This window comes from Rhamphochromis longiceps, linkage group LG23, assembly GCF_057381845.1.
Source record: "Rhamphochromis longiceps isolate RC_006_pf linkage group LG23, R_longiceps_female_GT1.1, whole genome shotgun sequence".
NCBI lineage: Eukaryota > Metazoa > Chordata > Actinopteri > Cichliformes > Cichlidae > Rhamphochromis > Rhamphochromis longiceps.
Genome location: NC_140578.1, coordinates 15,810,815 through 15,829,424, shown reverse-complemented (window position 1 = coordinate 15,829,424; position 18,610 = coordinate 15,810,815). Strand labels below are relative to the sequence as shown.

The 18,610-nt window shown below is 41.8% G+C and overlaps 1 protein-coding gene across 1 annotated transcript in view; it reads right to left on the bottom strand.

The window, feature by feature from the left end:
• Positions 1-1,149: 1,149 nt before the first annotated feature.
• Positions 1,150-18,610, bottom strand: part of tbl1xr1a (TBL1X/Y related 1a) — a 52,506-nt gene continuing 35,045 nt past the window's right edge. The window contains exons 3-16 of the mRNA XM_085398531.1: positions 9,618-9,719; positions 6,645-6,790; positions 6,214-6,439; positions 5,918-6,050; positions 5,384-5,525; positions 3,827-3,890; positions 3,482-3,579; positions 3,311-3,371; positions 3,110-3,231; positions 2,938-3,012; positions 2,577-2,704; positions 1,817-1,982; positions 1,624-1,725; positions 1,150-1,544 (exon numbers count right to left, since the gene is read on the bottom strand). Coding sequence (XP_085254657.1) covers positions 1,518-1,544; positions 1,624-1,725; positions 1,817-1,982; positions 2,577-2,704; positions 2,938-3,012; positions 3,110-3,231; positions 3,311-3,371; positions 3,482-3,579; positions 3,827-3,890; positions 5,384-5,525; positions 5,918-6,050; positions 6,214-6,439; positions 6,645-6,790; positions 9,618-9,675 — 1,548 coding nt within the window. The 5' untranslated portion in view covers positions 9,676-9,719 and the 3' untranslated portion in view covers positions 1,150-1,517. The remainder of the gene's footprint in view (positions 1,545-1,623; positions 1,726-1,816; positions 1,983-2,576; positions 2,705-2,937; positions 3,013-3,109; positions 3,232-3,310; positions 3,372-3,481; positions 3,580-3,826; positions 3,891-5,383; positions 5,526-5,917; positions 6,051-6,213; positions 6,440-6,644; positions 6,791-9,617; positions 9,720-18,610) is intronic.

Here is an 18,610-nt window from a genome sequence, read left to right as displayed (position 1 = left end):
CTTATCCTGAAATTTCTACTTCACGTAGTCCACCTAACAGTGGAATTATACACACCGTGCACAAATGCCGGCAACAGCACTGGTCACTTGCGGATTTTCAAAAGTCTCATTTAAATTTAATGTGAAAAGGGCCCGTGGTATGCGCACACTTCCTGTTAACAGTCAGACTGATCGGTGTTTGAAAACGGCCTGTTTACATCAGCGTCACTGGTACCAGAATAAAACTAGCTGAAACAAGTAGCTGCACAGCTAAACTTGCACACAATCTAACTTTAATTCTTCAAGCTAATGAAAATGGAAACTTTTCCATTCTGGGATCATCTTCCACGTTTAACTGTGTAACACTTTACTCTGGTTTCTTTGGCTCGGCCCTCTGCAGGTTTTTTTCTTGCCTCCGGCAGCACAGACACTGAAACGTGATGCCGAATTTTCTCACTCTTTCAGTCTCAGACAGCTGAAGTTGAATCCAGTTAGAGATGTTTGCAGTCTTAAAATTGCCAAATGACACCTCGATAACTGTGTGTTTGAGTTGGAAATTCCTGTTGCTGTTAAGTTTCAAAAAACTGAAGGCAACAGAAAGTTTTGATCAGCGGGGTAAAAGAATCCTGACCCGTTTTAAAGCGTGTTATCAATGCCATGTGCCTGCATGGAGGCACAGAGGGGGAACTAGAGTGTGTCTATGTATTAAGAACTGCATTTAACCATGAGGCCTACTCCCAGCTGCAAGTGGAAATCGCTGAAACACATGAAGAAGAAAAAGCCTTCGCTTTGCTGCACTGTTTGGAAATCGTGGCGAGGACGCTGCTCTTCGTAACGGTTGGGTGTGCGTGTTTGTGTGTTCGAGTGTGTCTGTTTTGTGTGTCTGTCGTCCTCCTAAACCTGTAAATCCTCACCAAGCCCCCCTCCCGCCCCGCCCCTTCCCCCCGAAGATAGAAAATATAAAAACATTGAAACGAGAGTTCTGAAATTTAAAAAAAACTAAGTGCCATCCTATTTTTGTGGTGGAGATATGTCCGCACGATGAGATCCGACTAGTAACAAAGATCAACACTTTTTTCATACTTTTCATTTTGATGACGATGAGCATGGTTTAAAGATCGAAAAAAGCAAAACAGCTTCCAAATTTTGGTACATATACGGATCTGTAACTTCTTTTTTTTTTTTTTTTTTTTGTCTATCAGTTTTGTTTTTTGTTTTTTTTGTTTTTTGTTTTTGTTTTGTTTTTTTCTTTTTTCGCCGTGTCCCTCCTGCATCTCTTTAAGAGTCTGCGCAGACAGAGAGGGCCGCTTCCATCAGCACGTTTATCCATCTGTGTCTGTCCGTCTGTCTGTTCACCCCTGTGTCTGGACCTGCTGTGTCGGGTGCTTGCTTCCTGTTCCTGTTCCCTGCTTCCTGTTTGTCGGTGGGCGGGGCCGAAGTCGTAAGCGTGAGCAGTACGCAGGGCAGGGCAGGCAGGGACAGTCATTTGGCTATGTACACATTCATGGTCGGTCCATGGCTTCCAACAAACGGCAGCACTATTTCCGAAGGTCTAATACACACACCTGGAACAGAGCAGAGGTCCATCCGTTAGACTGAATCGATCACAAAAAATCATTAAAAAACAGTCGTGTGTGGACTTACAGATCCGTCTGATGCGCTGGCTCCCACTTTATCCCCCGCTGCATTCCAGCAAACCTCAAAGATTCCCCCTGTCCCTCTGTAACTGTGGACTAAAGCTCCCGTCTGCAGGCACAGTGCAAACAAGCATTATTTTAATCTAACTACTTGTTGTATTTCAGACCTTCGAACAGTACATACACCGTCCTCCTCCTACCTGTGTATTCCAGATGTGCACGCATTTGTCAAAGGAGCCGCTAGCCAGATGGCGACCATCAGGGCTGAAAGCCACGCTGTAGACGGGCTCCTGGTGTTTGGTCAGCGTGTGAATACAGATGCCTCTATCCACGTCCCAAAGACGGACGGTGGAATCAAATGATGCGCTGTGGAAGGAGGGGCAGGTTCATAAATATCTCACATTGAGGGGAAAATGTGAACTGCGGCTTTCACTTTGGCAGAAACTGTAACACGTTTCACTCTCCTGTGTTAATTTAAAACCCGAGTGCTTTGTAAAACTTGGAGTTGATTTAGCTCGGAAACAACACAGTTCCATATGGACAAGCTAATGCTGAGTCAAATATATGTTTATTATTAGCTAGTTAGCTCATTAGCTAGTTGCACAGCAGATGATTCTACACTGATGACGGATGTGAGGCAGTTCAAGTGTAGAGAATAAAGCACTAGTAAAGACTAGAGAAGCGTTATATAAACACCAGCCCATTTTAATTTGAATGTGTATACTTTTAGCTTTCTAAACTGAGTGTCAGAGGTGTTGCTCAGTCAGCAGCGACATGTAGATAAACCAGACAGTATTAAAAAGGCCGTGCACACAATGGATCAGCTGCCACAGGCAATAGCAGGCTGTTCAACACACCATCATTTCCATTTAAATCAATGTTTAAAATCAAGTCTTGTCAGAGCTGAAGTGTCCTGATGTGTCCTTAATTACTTCTTGGGTTTCTAACACACACACACACCTGGCTAGCATGAGGTTAGCGCTGGGATTGTTTGTTCCAGGGCCAGTGGGACTCCATTTGATGGTGTAGATTTCTTTGCTGTGTGCCTGCAGGTCGTGGACACAGGCGTCCTGCTTCATACTCCAGATCTGAAGAGAAGCAAAATCCCAAAGAAAGTTAAAAGCTTTCTATTTTAGTTGAACTAATTATTAAAATTTAACCATTGCATTCAAGAAGCCTACAGAACGTCTTAATGGTTAGAAAGTTACTGTAATGCCTGAATGCTGATTTATAGCTCAGCTGTTTCCTAAATGTTTTAATCTCTTGTCATCATCATCAAGTTCTTCATTTGGAAGTGAGGAGCTGCAGCGATGCGACTCACCTTCAGCGTCATATCATCTGAGCAGGAGGCTAGGAGGTTTCCTGTGGGATCCCACTTGATTGCATTTACTTCGTTCTGGAAGCAGAGAGGAGACGAAGGTTAGCTAAAGCATTATATATGTGAGCGGTGTGTTTTGCTTTGGGAAGATGCACATGAACACAAATCTACTCACTGTGTGTCCCTGGAATGTTTTAATGGGTCGGTCCTGCCCCAGTTTACAGACGTGGATGCACATGTCTGTACTACAGGAGGCGAACGTGTTGTTACTCTGCCAGTCCACGTCAAGTGCCGGAGCTGTGGGCGGATGGAGAGAGGAATATTAGACAGGAACAAAAAAATTTTTTTAGTTTTGTTGTGTGTCTCGTCTGTTTACCTGAGTGGAAAGGAAACTGTTGTTTGGCTTCTCCTGTATGGGCATCCCATATGATTGTTGTCTGTCAGGAGACATGTACACTTAGTGTGAGTGCAGTAAAATATTACCTCGTGAGACAATAACAAACTATTCTTAAAGTTATTTCTCATTGGAGCTGATTTACAGGTTTACCTTGTCTACGCCTGCGCTCAGGATAAAATTGCCTTTTTTGTTCCACTTAAGGGCAAAGATGGGACCTTTGTGCTGGCCGAGAGTACTGGCCAGGTTACCTGTGGAGCACAACAAGAGAACAACACGTGTCAGCTTTAAATGCAAAAAAGGATTTAAAGGCCTGAAAAGAAATACAGTGCAGGGGAAAAAAATAACTGCATTCTGTAAACCTGCCTCTAGATGGAAGCATTGTTCAAGGATGAACTAAAGCATGTGGCAAACTATTCACGTCACAATTCCCAAAGCATTCCAGCGATTACACCACATTAATAAGTGTGAATGTAACATCAATTAAAGCCATCTCACCATCTTTTGTCCATATTCTGGCAAAGCCGTCATAAGAGCCCGTCGCTAACAGTGTGCCCTCGCTCTGCCAGAGAGAGAGAGAGATGTTTCCATATAAATGAGAGCCTGATTTCGACACATTTACTGACCCAAGTCCTGTTCTTCAGTTACAGTATGTGTCCAAATATTTCAGATCGAATGAGCGTCAGCTGGTGTTATAACAGAGGTCTGTTTTCTCCATCAGCGTGGATGCTTTCCAGGAAATTTCCGACTCTGCCTTTGGCTCTGGTTTATGTCCCAGAGGCTGGACTGAAGGAAGAATGCATCGTCTGATAACTCCAACGGTTAAAATACTCAGCACACGCTGACAATTCAGGACTTTGCTCTTTATATCTACCTAAATGTTGTCATTTTATAAGACTGTTAAAAAAACAAAACTGTTCAGTACCTTCTTTGGAAATGCTTTAATAGGCCTCGAGGATTTCAACACCCTCGCCACAGTCTCAATATGGTGACTGATCTGGCTAGTAAGACTTCCTGGATTTTGTGACTGCTTAAAGTTTTGGTTGATAGAGTGGGTGTGGGCATGCTGTCTTGCTGGAGCATGGAGGCCAGGCCAAAGTGACTGGAGAAACATGCGCACATTAAAAAACCTGAGTTTACTCTGTAAAGTTCGGTCAGCTGCTGCCATCCTCTGCGATCACAAATAAAGACACATGGGGCAGTTCCGAAAGCACCAACACAGGCCTCCATGTTTTACTGATACTTCCTTTCTTTAAGTTCTAATTGAGCAGTCACTACAGAACAACAATATCCCACCTGAAGCTAATGCACTGCCATGGCAACATGCTGCTTTTGCCAGAGTCGACTGATGCAACGTAATAAAAATGCACTGGCGTGTCCTGGTTGAACAATAGCACTGACAGGCAGCTGACGATGCTTAGGTTTCATCTATGATGCTGATTGGCTAATCCCACTGCTCTCATTAAATGGCTGGGATTGTGACTGCATTACATATTACCTGATAAGTAGGCGAGGCTTAAATGCTCGACCCGAGGCAAATGCTCATAGGCAGAAACGTTCAAAAAACATGAGTGAATGAACCATCCATCTACTGCCACACAACAGTGGTGACAATCAGCCTATTTCGTAAAGTAGCAAAATGCACAGCAGGAGCCTTAAATTAAAGTTGATAGTGGATTATTTTTCTTTCACATATCTTTTTATATCTTATCTAACATCAAACGTTATTACTACCACACTCTTGGAGGGCACTGCTGACAGGACTGTGCGTGGAGTGCAGCCTGTGCTTAGCCTGCTTTTGTTTTAGGATGCATATCTCGTGCTGAGGTGTTCACAACAATAAGCGTTAGCAACAAAAGTGTGTCTCTGATTCTTCAAAAAGGGGTTTAAAAATGACACCAAACTACCAGAATCCTTTTAGAAAACACATCAAGCAGCCCTTTGAAATTCGAAAATATCCCACAAACTTCTCGAGGTTACAGATTGTGACTTAATCCACACGAGCAGGGTGATTCGTGTTACATTCGGTGTGTTTGTGTGCCTGTGTGTACTCACATTCCAGTCTAGTGAGGTGACGTCTTTGTTGCTGGGGACATCTTGTCCTCCCTCTCGTATGCAATGCCTCAGGACCAGCTGTGTGGAGCTGCTTGTACTGTTCTCACTCAGGTTCCAAATACGAGCCGTCGAATCGCCAGACCTGAGACACACACACACACACACACACACACACATCAGACTGCCATCTGAAAAAGTAACCTACAACATTGCTTTGTACAAATGATATGTAAGGATGTGCTATAAAGATCTCTGTAATAAATCTGAAGCATCACTTTATTGCTCATGTATGGGCAGAACATCTGCGTTAAGTGTTGATGTGATCTTGACTGAAATTAAAATAGGGTTGTGCTGCACTTTCATGTAATACCAAGTTGTACCACCAGATGGTGCACTGAGACAACCAGGCAAGTCCTAAGACTACATTCAGGTCAAACTGGCACTAAGCATTAATTCATGTTTAGTCTCTTTTTTCAGCTTGTTTGCTTCATGACTTGAACATTAACGTTGTACAAAAGTGGAAGCAAGGCTCACCCTGATGCCAGCAGATCGCTGACTGGGTTCCAGGCACAAATAAAGACTTCTGACTCATGGCCCCTCAAGACCATGGCTTTGTTCTGAGGGATCTCTACATCGCCGTCCACTTCCATCAGGTCAGCATGATTATCTGAACACAGAGTTGATGGATCAGGCATGAAAAACCACAAAATTCAATGAGTGAATACATAAAAAATGTAATAATATTCCATCATTTTAATTAATAACATAAATACAAGTCTCTGTTAAAAGAATTCCCCAATCCCAAAAATCATACGAATCATTTCGCTCACTTGCTAAGGCATGGGCTCCATTCTCCTCCCCATTGGCAGTATTCTCTCCGTTCTTGGCATTGCCAGCGATAGTGCCCCCAGTGGTCGACGCCGGCGCTGAAGCTGCAGCCTGCTGCTGGGCCATTTTGTCCCGGTAAGCCTGCTGCCTCGTCTGAACGACATCCGGCATCACCGCATCGATCAGGGACAGGGACTCAATGGGCCGGCCGTCAAATAGCGTGCCGTCCTGCGGAGCCAGAGAAGAAATCGGGTTGGAGCGGAAACACAGAGGAAGACAAGAAGCTGGTGAAAGAAGCTGACAGGCTTCTGTCTATATTACATTTACAGATTCCCTTTGATATCAGATTAATATGGGAATGACATCCTGATAGTCCGTTTAAGAAAGACTTGAATTATTATCTGATGTTAAAGGGTCTTTGTTTGTGTCCCACCTCATTTATGCTGACTTCAGCCTCCACGTACTGCAGGCCCTTCTGGATGATGCTGATCAGGGCAGCAGGGGGAACCAGAGCACCATTGATGTTGGACTGGCTAATGTGGCTCTCTATGCCAAAGGTAAATGCTGAGTGGGAGAACCCTAAAGAGGAGAAGAAAAGAATATTAGTAAATAATACTCCCTTCGATTTCAACACAGTGAAGAACTACAAGTTGTGGCGGTTTTTTCAGTCTTAATTGCCTTTTAACACTTTTTTTATAAAAGTCAACCCTTTTTTCCTTAAGTTTTTGTGGTGATGAAAGTTACTGACCCTCCGCAGAGTCGACGTATTAATGAAGAAAATGCTCGACCTCTGACTTGTTAGTAACATGTTTGTGAAGTCGTTGCTGTTGGAGAACAAGAACTGCTGCGTCACAACCGCATGACCCCCTGACCTCTGTCAATCTGCAGGTAACATCTAGACCTAAATAGTGGACTGACCTACTGCTGAGATGCTGCGTTCACGGGAACTGGTCAGACATACAAGGCTTTGTTTATGGCTGCCACTGACATGTAGGCATAAAAGTGCTTTTGTACAAACATGGTGACATTTAAAAGGTATCCCATAAACAAATGGAATGATCTAATCCAGACATCTCCGTCTTTCTGTTCTGATGTACATCCTCTCATTAAGATATAAACGGTAATAGAAATGTTAATATTGACCATTTATGTTTGAGTAAATTTTAGCTACCTGTGTGTGGAGAAACAGGACAAAAGCTTTGACTGAAGTTAAATCTCATAACCATCAGCTCTCTTGTAATGATGATTTATCTTCATTCATTGTTGGACTATAAATACAGAACAAGAAGTTTTGGCTCAGGGTATCAGTTATCCATATATCTGCTGGCTGCAACGTTGGCCCCCAAGGCAAAATCTGAGAACACAAATCCAGAAATACTTGCCAACTAATTTCATCACCGCCCATATTTGCTTAAATGTAAGAAGCTGTGGATATTTTTCTGTTATCATGTGATTATTGTTAAGCTCATCCCTCATTTGGACAGCTGGTCACCCTTTTAATTTTAGAGCTGGTCGAATTACTTCTCCTTCTCTTAATAATATTTCTCAAAACCTCTGATTCATTAGTTGTAGATCCACAGCTGAGACGACTCTCATCTGTGTACACAACGAGTCTGATCTCAACAGGTCCCACTCTTTGCAGCCAAAGTTTTCCTCATCACTCGGCAGCAGAGCAGTTTTGTTTAAGTCTGCCTTTGTCTACATCCTCAAAGTGTTGCCTTCCAACAGATCGACTCCAGTTCAAATATATCTGATCAACCATCTAAATGATCATCCTTATGATGGTCCATAACTAATCTGTCATTTCTGCTGTGATGTCTGTAAAACGGTTATTCCAGATAACTTCTGCCTTTACTTCAAGTCAGGACCAAACTTATATAAAACGAAATGCAAATGGCTCTTAATGATCTTACTATCTACCACATTGCCAATTAACACTAAGGCAGCATTAAGGGTTAAAACCAGTCCAAATTATTTCCGCACCAATTGAATGATGAGTGCCTGTTTTCCCCGGTGTTAAAGTTCAACGTCCAGGCATTCAAAAAAAGAGGATTTAGAAGAGGTGGAAGTTAGCGGTAAGTTAGCTAGCCGTTTAACATCTAGAGCTACGTACCAGGTACTACGTACCTGAGTGACTAAATACCAGCAAAGTTTGGGCGGTGGGCGAAGTTGGGCTAGTTGACCTGGTGGCTAGCTAGTGCTGTGGTTAGACCCATATAAACACACTGGCACAAGGAAGACACTGCATGAAGGTTAAATTGTTCTCAATAATGGACAGTGACAAACACCATCATAGAACAGGAAGAAGATATACACAGATAAAACTTCAACCAACAGCACATCTGGTCCGTCTGCAGCACGAGGTCATTAGCATGTTGCTATGTAGTTTGGTTTAGTTGCCATTTAGACAAAAAACAAAAATTGCAAAGTGACACTATTCAGTTAGTGTGTATTTGGTGTTTGGGACACCAAACTGGGGGCTCATCGTATAGACTTGCTGCACATAAGCAGTAAAAACAAACTGTAGTGGCGCAGAATGTGAGGTGACCATTTTTTGTCTCTTTTTTGACAGACAAAAGCTGCACATTAAAAACTGTGATCGATACATCGCTTAACAAGCTAAGGGCCTCCTTAACCTTCACCGCTTTTCTCCTGGTTTCTCCTTGTTTCCCTAAATCCATACAACACAGGTGGTAGGCATGATGTTATTTCGACCCATCTGATTAAGCGATGGACAGACACCGGTCCGGCTGTATGATTCATTCTGACTGTGTGATGACGTCTGTCTAAAACGCTGCGGACAGCCTGTGCTGTTTGTCCTCTTTTAAGCACTCTTGTTTACAATGGCGTCATTATATTCTGCTTTTAAACAACAAGCAGCACCACACTGACCGTGTTGTGTATACAAAGTGACAAAGATGACCCAACAACCTGACAGGCAGCTCGGGCATCTGCTGACTACCCTACCGCCTATAGTACGACAAGGAAAGAAAGAAACTGATTTCTCGTCTTATAAATGTAATGAAAACAGATCCTGAAAAAAAGGATTAAATTCCACCCAAACAAATAAATGATTATATATCTTAGAAGAGACGATTTTTAGAAATATCACAAACTGTCTTCTTGCTCAATTTGTGTTTAATTCAGTCCCTTCTTTAAAAAAAACAACAAAAAAACATGATAAATTGTTGATGATAATTACTTTTTTATAACAAACTTTTAAAGAGTACTGTTGATTCATACAGCTCATTTTAATCATCATTAGTGAATAAAAACACACATTTGTTGTGATGAAAACTAAGTCTGTTAATGAAAACTATAATGAGCCATGTTGGTAGAAAAGCAAAGAACTATTACAAAAACGATAAAGCTTTTCATGAAGAGGAGAAGAACTGGAGCTGGATACCTGACTCCTGTAGGTATCTGTAGACCAGGAAGTTGACCTCATCACTGCTAATGCTCATCTTTACTCCTGTTACACCATGAGGTCAGCACACACACACCTAGCCTGGAAAACAGAGAGAGGTTCATCAGTGAAGGGGAAATCTCACCAGTTATTTAAGCTCAAACACAAAGTCAGTTTACAGCTGATGTTACTGTGGAAAAAGGAAATTACTGTAGAGCTTGCGCATGTACAGAGCTTTAAACTGGACCTCCTCGATCACACTTAATCACGTCACTGGTAGCAAAGTACATAGCCTACAGCTGCCTCAGTGCACAACATGATCACATGACCCTCGTCTTGCAGGACCTCAGATAAAACAAAGTAAGAAAGAAAGTTTAGCACCAGCAATTTGATTACATTTTAAAAAGCAACAATCACATTGAGGCACTGATTCATGTATTTACTGAGAAATAGAATAGAATAGAATAATCCTTTAATTGTCCCACAAGGGGAAATTTGGTTGTAACAGCAGCCAAAAAGACACATATACAAACAAACAGTACACAGAACAGAAACATACACAAATTTTTTTTCACATATTTACATTAAGGACAGTGGTTACTATATACAGAGAGTACTGTACAGTTATTAAATTAAAATAACTACAGGTAAGAGGCAGAAAGCGTGTCTACATGCCTGTGAGTCAAGACATCTGATGGAGTGTCATTGTTTTACTGTTTGTCTGCATTTTAGTCACTCTGGTCGTGCTATGCTCATGAGCACTCTAAGTGGCTTTTACTGTTTAATATTTTATCTGATTATGTCATTGTTTGATCATTTATGTGCTTCTGACTTTGCTCTGTGCTTAGATCCCTCTACGTTTACGCTTCTTGTTTGTGCCATCAGCCTGCCAGGGATGAAGAGTAGCCTGTATGGCTAAATGTATGGCACACTGACATCATTAATTAAAACAAGCACAAAATTGACAAAAATAAAATAAAGGCTGCAGCTTATATCTTAACAACAGGCAGATTAAACACATGCTATTGCATTGGTGCTAACTAAAGCCAGACCATGCTGGCTGTACGTTAATATGTGTTACAATTACTTCTCAGTTGGTGTTTTATTCACAGTGTGCCCACACCCCAAGCTGCTCTGTTCCCTCTGACCACATATTTAACATCTGATGCAGTCATCTGGGCACCGGCCCACTACAAACTACTCGACTGAAAAACACGAGCGGGAAGGAAATCAGCAGGACAGAAACACTTCTGCTGGTAGGACTCCTTTCGTGTGTGCGCCCAAGCACATGTCACATGATTTGACGTTGCCTTTGTGTGTGAACTAATATGGCTGGGAACCGCAAGTTTAACAACTGCGGGGTTAACAAGTGCAGAGAGCCGATTCCAAACAAGGACCAGTTCAAAGCCTGTTTCCCCCAGAGAGTAATCAGGCCTGGAGCTCCTCGCCTGCAGCACCCCCACCCGCCTCCCAGCAGGAGTCTCTCTGTGCATTTAATGGTAGTTAAGTGATTGAAACTCTCCTGGGTACTGTGGACACATTTCTTTTCAGAGGATTTTAACCTTGCGTCATCTGGAACAGCTCAACATCTCCGTACACTGAGCAGTGGTCTTAGCATTGCTGGATGCTGAGCTGAGGGAGGGGGGAGAAGTTTCCTTTAATGACCACCTGATAAACCGGTCGCAGCGACGAAAAATAAGACACAATTACACACTACAACTGTGAAACATCAGTATTGTAGTTAGGGCTGCCACGATTTGTCGACTAGTCACGATTACGTCGACTATCAAAATCGTCGACGACTAATTTAATAGTCGACGCGTCGTTTGAAGCTTTGTAAGATCACAAAAGACGCAGGAATAATAGCAGGATTTAAGAGTGTAATAACGGACTGAAACAGAAGATGGCAGCATTGCATGTACAAGGATGTCAGCTACCGTTAAACCCCGAAGAAGAAGAAGCAGCAGCTGTGTCCCAGAATTCATAGCGCGGCCCAGCGCAGTTTCCAACAATGGCGGCAGCTAGTTAGTTTTAATATTACTCTTATTATTCTTTCTGGGTCACAAAATAAACGTTTAACATATTTTCAGGCGAGAATGTAGCTGTGTAAACCTCAAATATCTGCTCAGTTTATCAGGACACCACATATTTTCAAAAGCGCTCCGACGTTTTCGGAGACATCTGTTACCCACTAGCTCGTTAGCGAGCCGGGGGCTAGGCTCACTAGCGCCGTGAGAACACCGGACTCCCGGCAAATCGTTTTCAAACCCACCGCCGTCTTTCGCTACTCAGGTTAAATATATATGAGTCACTTAGATAACTTAAAATGTTATTGTTTGGATTTTTTTTTTTTAGTATTTTATTTGTTCCTGAGTAAATCAGTTTGTCTGAGATTAAAGTTATAGTTTTTACACAGCTGAATAAACGTCAAGCAGACAACTGATTATCAGAAGTGTGAGATGCTCCAGAATATACTCCAGTGTCCTGTTATATTTTAGATAGCAAGGAGTTTATTAAACTTCACCGAAACAATCCGCAAATTTCATTAAAATTTAATAAACTATCATCTTGTCTTTATTTTTAGTTAGCACAGACCTTAAACACTTAAAGCTGTAAGCTAATGATAGTTATATAAGAAGAAATTATATATATAAGAAATTGATGAGATTGCAACAGCAGCCACAAGCACTGATAATCTTCCATTTTATTTATTGGGAACAGCAGGACGATATTGGACTATGTGAATTTTTTGTTTTTGTTCAGTTCCCCCCCTTCTCAAAAACGAGCTGAGTAACGTGTACTTCAACAACTTTCTGGATATGTGGCCAGTACTGGCTGCCAGGTGCAAGTCCTCACTCTCCTGCAGCAAATCCACTTCTCTCTCTGTCTGAACTGTTCACTGTGTGACAGTGAGTACCTGTAAATGAGCAGTCTGCACATGTGCAATGTTAAACCGAGGCTGTGCACTGTGTGAGAGGAAAATAAGACATTCTGTCACATGTAAATGCAGCTGACTAACAGCTCTACCCTTCAACATGTGTGTGGTGAGTCTGTCAGGCAGCGTTGCGGTTCCAAAACGAGATGCTTGAAAATTTCTGCGGTTATTGAACTAAAAAGTACGCGCCCTTCCCGAGATACACCATTTCACTGACAATTTCTGCTGAAGCTCCACAAAATGGTATTTGAGAATCTGGTGTAACGACAAAGTAAGGCGAGTCAGTTGCATCAGCTTCACTGGAGAACAGGGGTGCCATGGCTGAGCTGTCTGGGGATGTGTTCATAACCCAGGAGACAGCAGATGAAGAAGAGGTGGTGTTGTTCTCTGGCATGTTGGCTCAGCGATACTTATCTGTGCCTGGACCCTCTGTCTCCAAAGAGAGAGAATTGTGTTTTCCACAGAGACAACTGTCAGCAAACAGATTGTTTTGAGGGGGCAGATAAACTCCAGGCAGACAAAATAATGGAAACCATCTCAGAGTTGAGCTTTTCAGCATAATTACAAAAGTAGCAACACTTTGTTGGGGCTGAAATGAGCCGTTCCTGCTGCAGCCCCATGAAACGGCACTACCACAGACACACTGTGTTAAATTAGACCTCTTATTATAATTAAATCATATGCAGCTGTCAGACTGCTTTCACTTCCACTTTACTACAGTGTTATACTGCAAGCTAACTTCTCAAACAAGCCACACCCATGTACTTTGCGGTTGGCCTTCTTGACGTAACGTGTGACAACCAGCCTCTGAAAAATACAACAATGACACAAAAATAAACTGCTCTGTGCAAGATCCTTAAAAAGTAATTTTACTGCTTCCACTACTGATCACATCTCTAGTTACACCACTACACTCAAGCTATTTTGTAACCATGTATCGGAAAGTCGTGGACAAAATACTGGTAAAAAAAAAAAAAAAAAACCCTGAATATATTATATAATTTGATATGATGTAGCACAATCCAAAAGAACAACCTACAACGGTAGGAAAAAATGAGCAAATTCATGACAGCCTACTCAAGACTGCACTGAAACCGACTCAGCTGGTGATATTTAGGGTTGCGAATTGAATGGATCTGTTTCTCTTTAAAGGATTTTTTGTGACGTTTGTCAACTCGACTCTGAGTTTAATCATCTTGTGAAGCTCAATTGCTAAATGGAGCCACACAGTGAATCCTTCTTACTTTGTTTCTTTTAAGGACACACGAGCTGTGCACACCCTCGTCTTGGGCTTTAGAGTAATTAAACTGAAGAAATTAAAGTAGTTTACCAGGTCTGTGCATCCTGTATTCAGAAAGTATTCATTTGTCCAGTAAACTGTTAACAAGCTAGAAAATTATAAAGTGACAAAACAAGGTGGCAAGCCCTCATTCTACCCGACAGCACCTTGCTATATGTCTATTTAGGTAGCTACTTCCATCTCTCTCAGTCTCTCCACCTATTAAAGATACCAGTGCACCATTTTAACTGAGAAAGGATCAATACAAAGCAGCGCAGTCAGTCTGTAGCATATTATACAAATAAATCTCACCCAGTGCTAATTTAAAGCAACTGCTTCTTCACTGAAATGCAACTTTGAGGTCAACTGCTTCAGCAGCAGCACACTTTAATTAGGCCTAAATAACTACATCACATTTGTATAGTGACCCAGGAACTAAAAAGTTCTATTGCCATAAGTCATGTAGTTCTAGAGTGGGATACGTGAAAGGCAAAAGCACCTTTGGTTTATTTGACAACTGTAGCTGCCCAACACTGAAAAACTATGATCTTATAAGAGCACAGTATGATTGTTCCAATACATTCCTCAAAAACAGGAGGACGCTCATATCAGCCATCTCCGGACAGAATTGTTGCCTATTTGACAAAAACTAATTGATATACGTTGAATCTACATTATGTGGTATTAAAGCTTACAGTTACTGGTAATGTGTGGTGCTCACATTAAGACTGGAGCTGCAGCCAGGAGCCTCGATCAATAACCATGAAAGCAGAGTATAATTTCAGCCACCTGCTGCTGTGCTTCTTTAACGGGGAACCTGTAGACGGTCCTGTCAGAGATCATTCAGACCTTTTGCTCAAATCCCTCCTGACAGCAGTGCTGTTAGTTTGTAAACAGTGAGCTGTAGTTCTCTCTACCACCACTCCACTGCAGTGGCGCTGTGGAGCCATGAGCGGTAGCCAGGAGCCTCTGTGTTGACAGTGTGGGAGAGTAAAGGGGGGGATGGGAGAGGAGAAGGGAATCTCTGGCTCTACATTTTTTCCCTTCGCCTCTCTCCCTCTGTCTCTCTGTCTCTGTGCTGCCAGTGGCAGACTGGCCTGTACAGTAAATGCTAGATCTGGTTACTGCTCAAGGAGAGAGGGGGAGGGTAGGAGACACACACTCACGCACAATCAGACAATCAATAATCCCACCCACCCAACAAACAACAACAACAACAAAAATCAGGACAGGACTATTACTGCTGCATGTGACCTGTGCCATGACCATGAAGTTGCTCCAGAGGAAGCAAGACTGAAATCACACCAACAAGAATAAAGGGGCAGGTGGGCATGTGGGGCTGACCTTCACAATATGAAATCAATATCGCTAATAAATTAGATTTGCTTTGGTTCATCAGCTGACATCCATCCATCCACAAGGCCCCAATCAATAAGAAGGAATTCACTTCAACTGCCTTTTAATCATGTTTTATTTGAGATTGCATCTCCTACATTATGAAGAAAACACTTTATTTTAAGATGCTTATCATAAAAAAATGACTTCAATAGTGTAAAATACAACCAAACAGTTACTAAAAAATAACATAAAACCTTTTTATTTTCAACACTAACACAAACAACAAATGTTACTCTCTGGTAACAATGAAGTAGGACTGCAAGTTTTAAGACTGCACTACTGGTGCCCCTTTTCAACACAGTTTGTGTCTATCACAGGATACTGTGCTACACCACACACACTGCAATCCCATGGACTGCAGATAGCAATCTTCACACAAAATTTCCTCTCTGAGCAGTGCAGAACATTTCTAAATACTCAGGTCAATAAACTGCTTGCATCATCACTCAAGTTAAAAGTAATTAAAAAATGTTTTGTTGTGCCACTTACTACTCAGCTGTTTAGTCAAATGAATGACAAATTCCTAGCTGATTGCCCAGACTGATGAATGAAAAGTTTGTGAAAATATTCTACAGAGTAGTAACCGCTCGCAGTCCAAACATTTCACCCCTAAAGAATTGTGGCAACGATGTCCTTTTCAGTTCCACATCCTGAACAAGTGACAGAGAAAGCGTCAAGGTTGTGTTGTTTACCACTGAGCTCATGCGACTGGAAAAATCTACAGGCCTGTTGGTGAGTGTCGAGTTCATCACTGGTTGAAATTTGCTAGATCAGTGGTGGAACACCCACACTATGAAATGATAATGATGCAATGTGTTGTGTTATTCAGTAAGACCAGAAACTAGCTGTTTAGCCAAAAAAAAGTCATTCGGAAAGTGTTTACAGAGGTGACGCAGCGAGAGCAGAGGATAGTTTTCTGGTAGACTTCATGCAACTGTTCCAGACAAACACCAAGGGGAGAAGGAAGAACTAGCACTAAAACTGAAAAACAAAAACAGAAATTCCCAAATTCTAACTCTGTGTTAAAGCACTGCATGTTTAATAAAATATCCTGTGTTGGCACAGTTACAGCCCTTTCTAAACTTGATGGACAACAACTGCTATGGTACCGAGACATTTCCCCTCTAGAACATTTGTTTCAAAAGCTCACGTATGTATCAATCCAGTCTTTAAGTGATGACGTGACGAATCCTGTTTCTGGGCCCAAAGTAGTCTGTAATATGGCTTTTGTAATCTTAACATGTTTAATGTTTTGTATCTTCTTCTATTTAATTTCAAAAAGCCCCTAAAAACAGCCTGTGATCACTGTCGGCCTCACTCGGCTTTTATTACCGTTATTGATTTTAAAGCTCAGTTTTTAAAACCTTAGGATGTAACTACAGCCCAGCCCATGCAGCAGTATATGAATGACTAACCTCGTATTTTGGATGGATTATCTCAGTTGTTCTCCTGGCTGAAGTTCGTTTACTTTTATCGAGTGGAAAAAAGCTAGCGTGTTTATATTATGCTAACATAGCTGTGTCGCTGGCGGTCACGTAGCACATTGTTATATAGCAGCTAGCCAAATTTCAGTAACCCTACAAACGTCACTGCTGTTTAGTTTTCTGTCTCCATTTATGTCGGAAGTGATAACAGAGCTGTACGTCTTAATTTATTTCCAAAATCCCTCAGTCAGGACATGCTATATTTTATTTAAATGGAAGCTAGCGAGCTAACGTCCTGCTAATTTCTAACTCCGTTAAATGTCATAAATACCGTTTTCATGGATGTCTCGATGTTAAACTTACAACAACTGTCAGTGATGCCACAATGATAGTTTGATTTAGAGACCTGCAGCAGAGTTTGAGTCCAGACAAGGCTAGTGACGTCAGACTTAAAGACCGGATAAGCAGCATTAGAAGGGAAAAAAAGGAATCGTCGCTTTTCATTACAGTGGTATTACGTGCAGTAAAGTGTGACATTAGTGGTATGGTTACAGCACAGCATTCTGTCACATTGCCTGTCATTTTCTCCGTATTTTATGAGGATTGGTAGGATATGAACAGCCACAGGCTGTGTGAACAAAAGGAGCCGCTGGCCTTACTGGAACAGTCTGAACACTCTATTTTGCTAAAGTATGTGCCAGAGGAGCCTTTATAAAATGGCAGGTGCATGCAATGAAACTGAACTTCAAACAAACTGCCACTGCACACCTTGTCTCTCCCACTCTGTGACAATAATATACACCATTTAGGTTTGGTGTTCTCTAAAGGTATTTCTGCATCATGCGTAAAGGAGACCCAAGCTGTGATGTCTGCTGCTCTGATTCTACTCTGCACCAGTGCAGATAAAATGGGGCTCATTCCTATTTAAAGCTTCTCTCTCTGTCTCTGAGACCTGACGGTTTGGCTCTATTTTCAGAGCAGCAGAAAGAAAATTCAGGCAGTGGGGGATGGGATGATTTAAAGGAAACCATATTTCAAATCATCTCTCACTGTATAACGTGTCCAATTCTTCTGAAACCAGACAGAGTCACACATGAAAATCTGTTTCTCTCCTATTGTGCTGCCACAATGACACACTGAAAGCAAAGGCAAGACAAAGGTTACAGTCAGTCTCGAGCGATTCAGAATACATGTAGATGTACATGTAGAACTGCGCCACCAAAAATATTAGCAGCAACAACATCGCAAAAGACGGCGTTTAAAGGCTCAAACACATTTCCGTGTTTGTATTTTTATTCTGGGGCTAGACTAACACATCTGCAATATTCATAGCTTAAAACCCTTAAAGATAAATAAATAAATAAAACGCATTTCCATCCTCGGTGCAGAACAAACTATTAGTTCTTAGTGCTTTTAGACCACCATCCTGATTTGCCCACTCTGTGCCAGCTTCGGTGGTTAAACAAATAATCTGCTTGTTAAGTGAAGACACATCAACATCAAAGCGTCTCCTGGATGAGGCTCTCTTCTTTTTAAAATCCTGGAGTGCTTAGTTTCTTGAGTTTTTGTTTGTTTGTTTTTTAGCAAACACAAGACCATTCAGCTGTTCTCGGCCTTTACAGCTCTTCATTAGCACTAGTCATGTGTAACATGCTCAAATATGGTTTGAAAAAAAACTCCCGATACTCACGAACACTATAGGGCTGCATTGTTAAGAAAAGAATCACTCTCCAGCCAACCACAGCTTTTATGGCTGCTAGTATTTATTTTTCACTTTCTGGTTACTACTCAATATTAAAGCTCGATTTAGACTTCTGCAGGAAATTTACATCCTAACTTGTGTAATAACCAGAAACTCCTTTTATCCCTACACAGTAAGGCTGCCACGATTGCGTCGACTATCAAAATCGTTGTCGAATATTAAAATCGTCGACGCGTCGTTTGAAGCTTTCTAAGA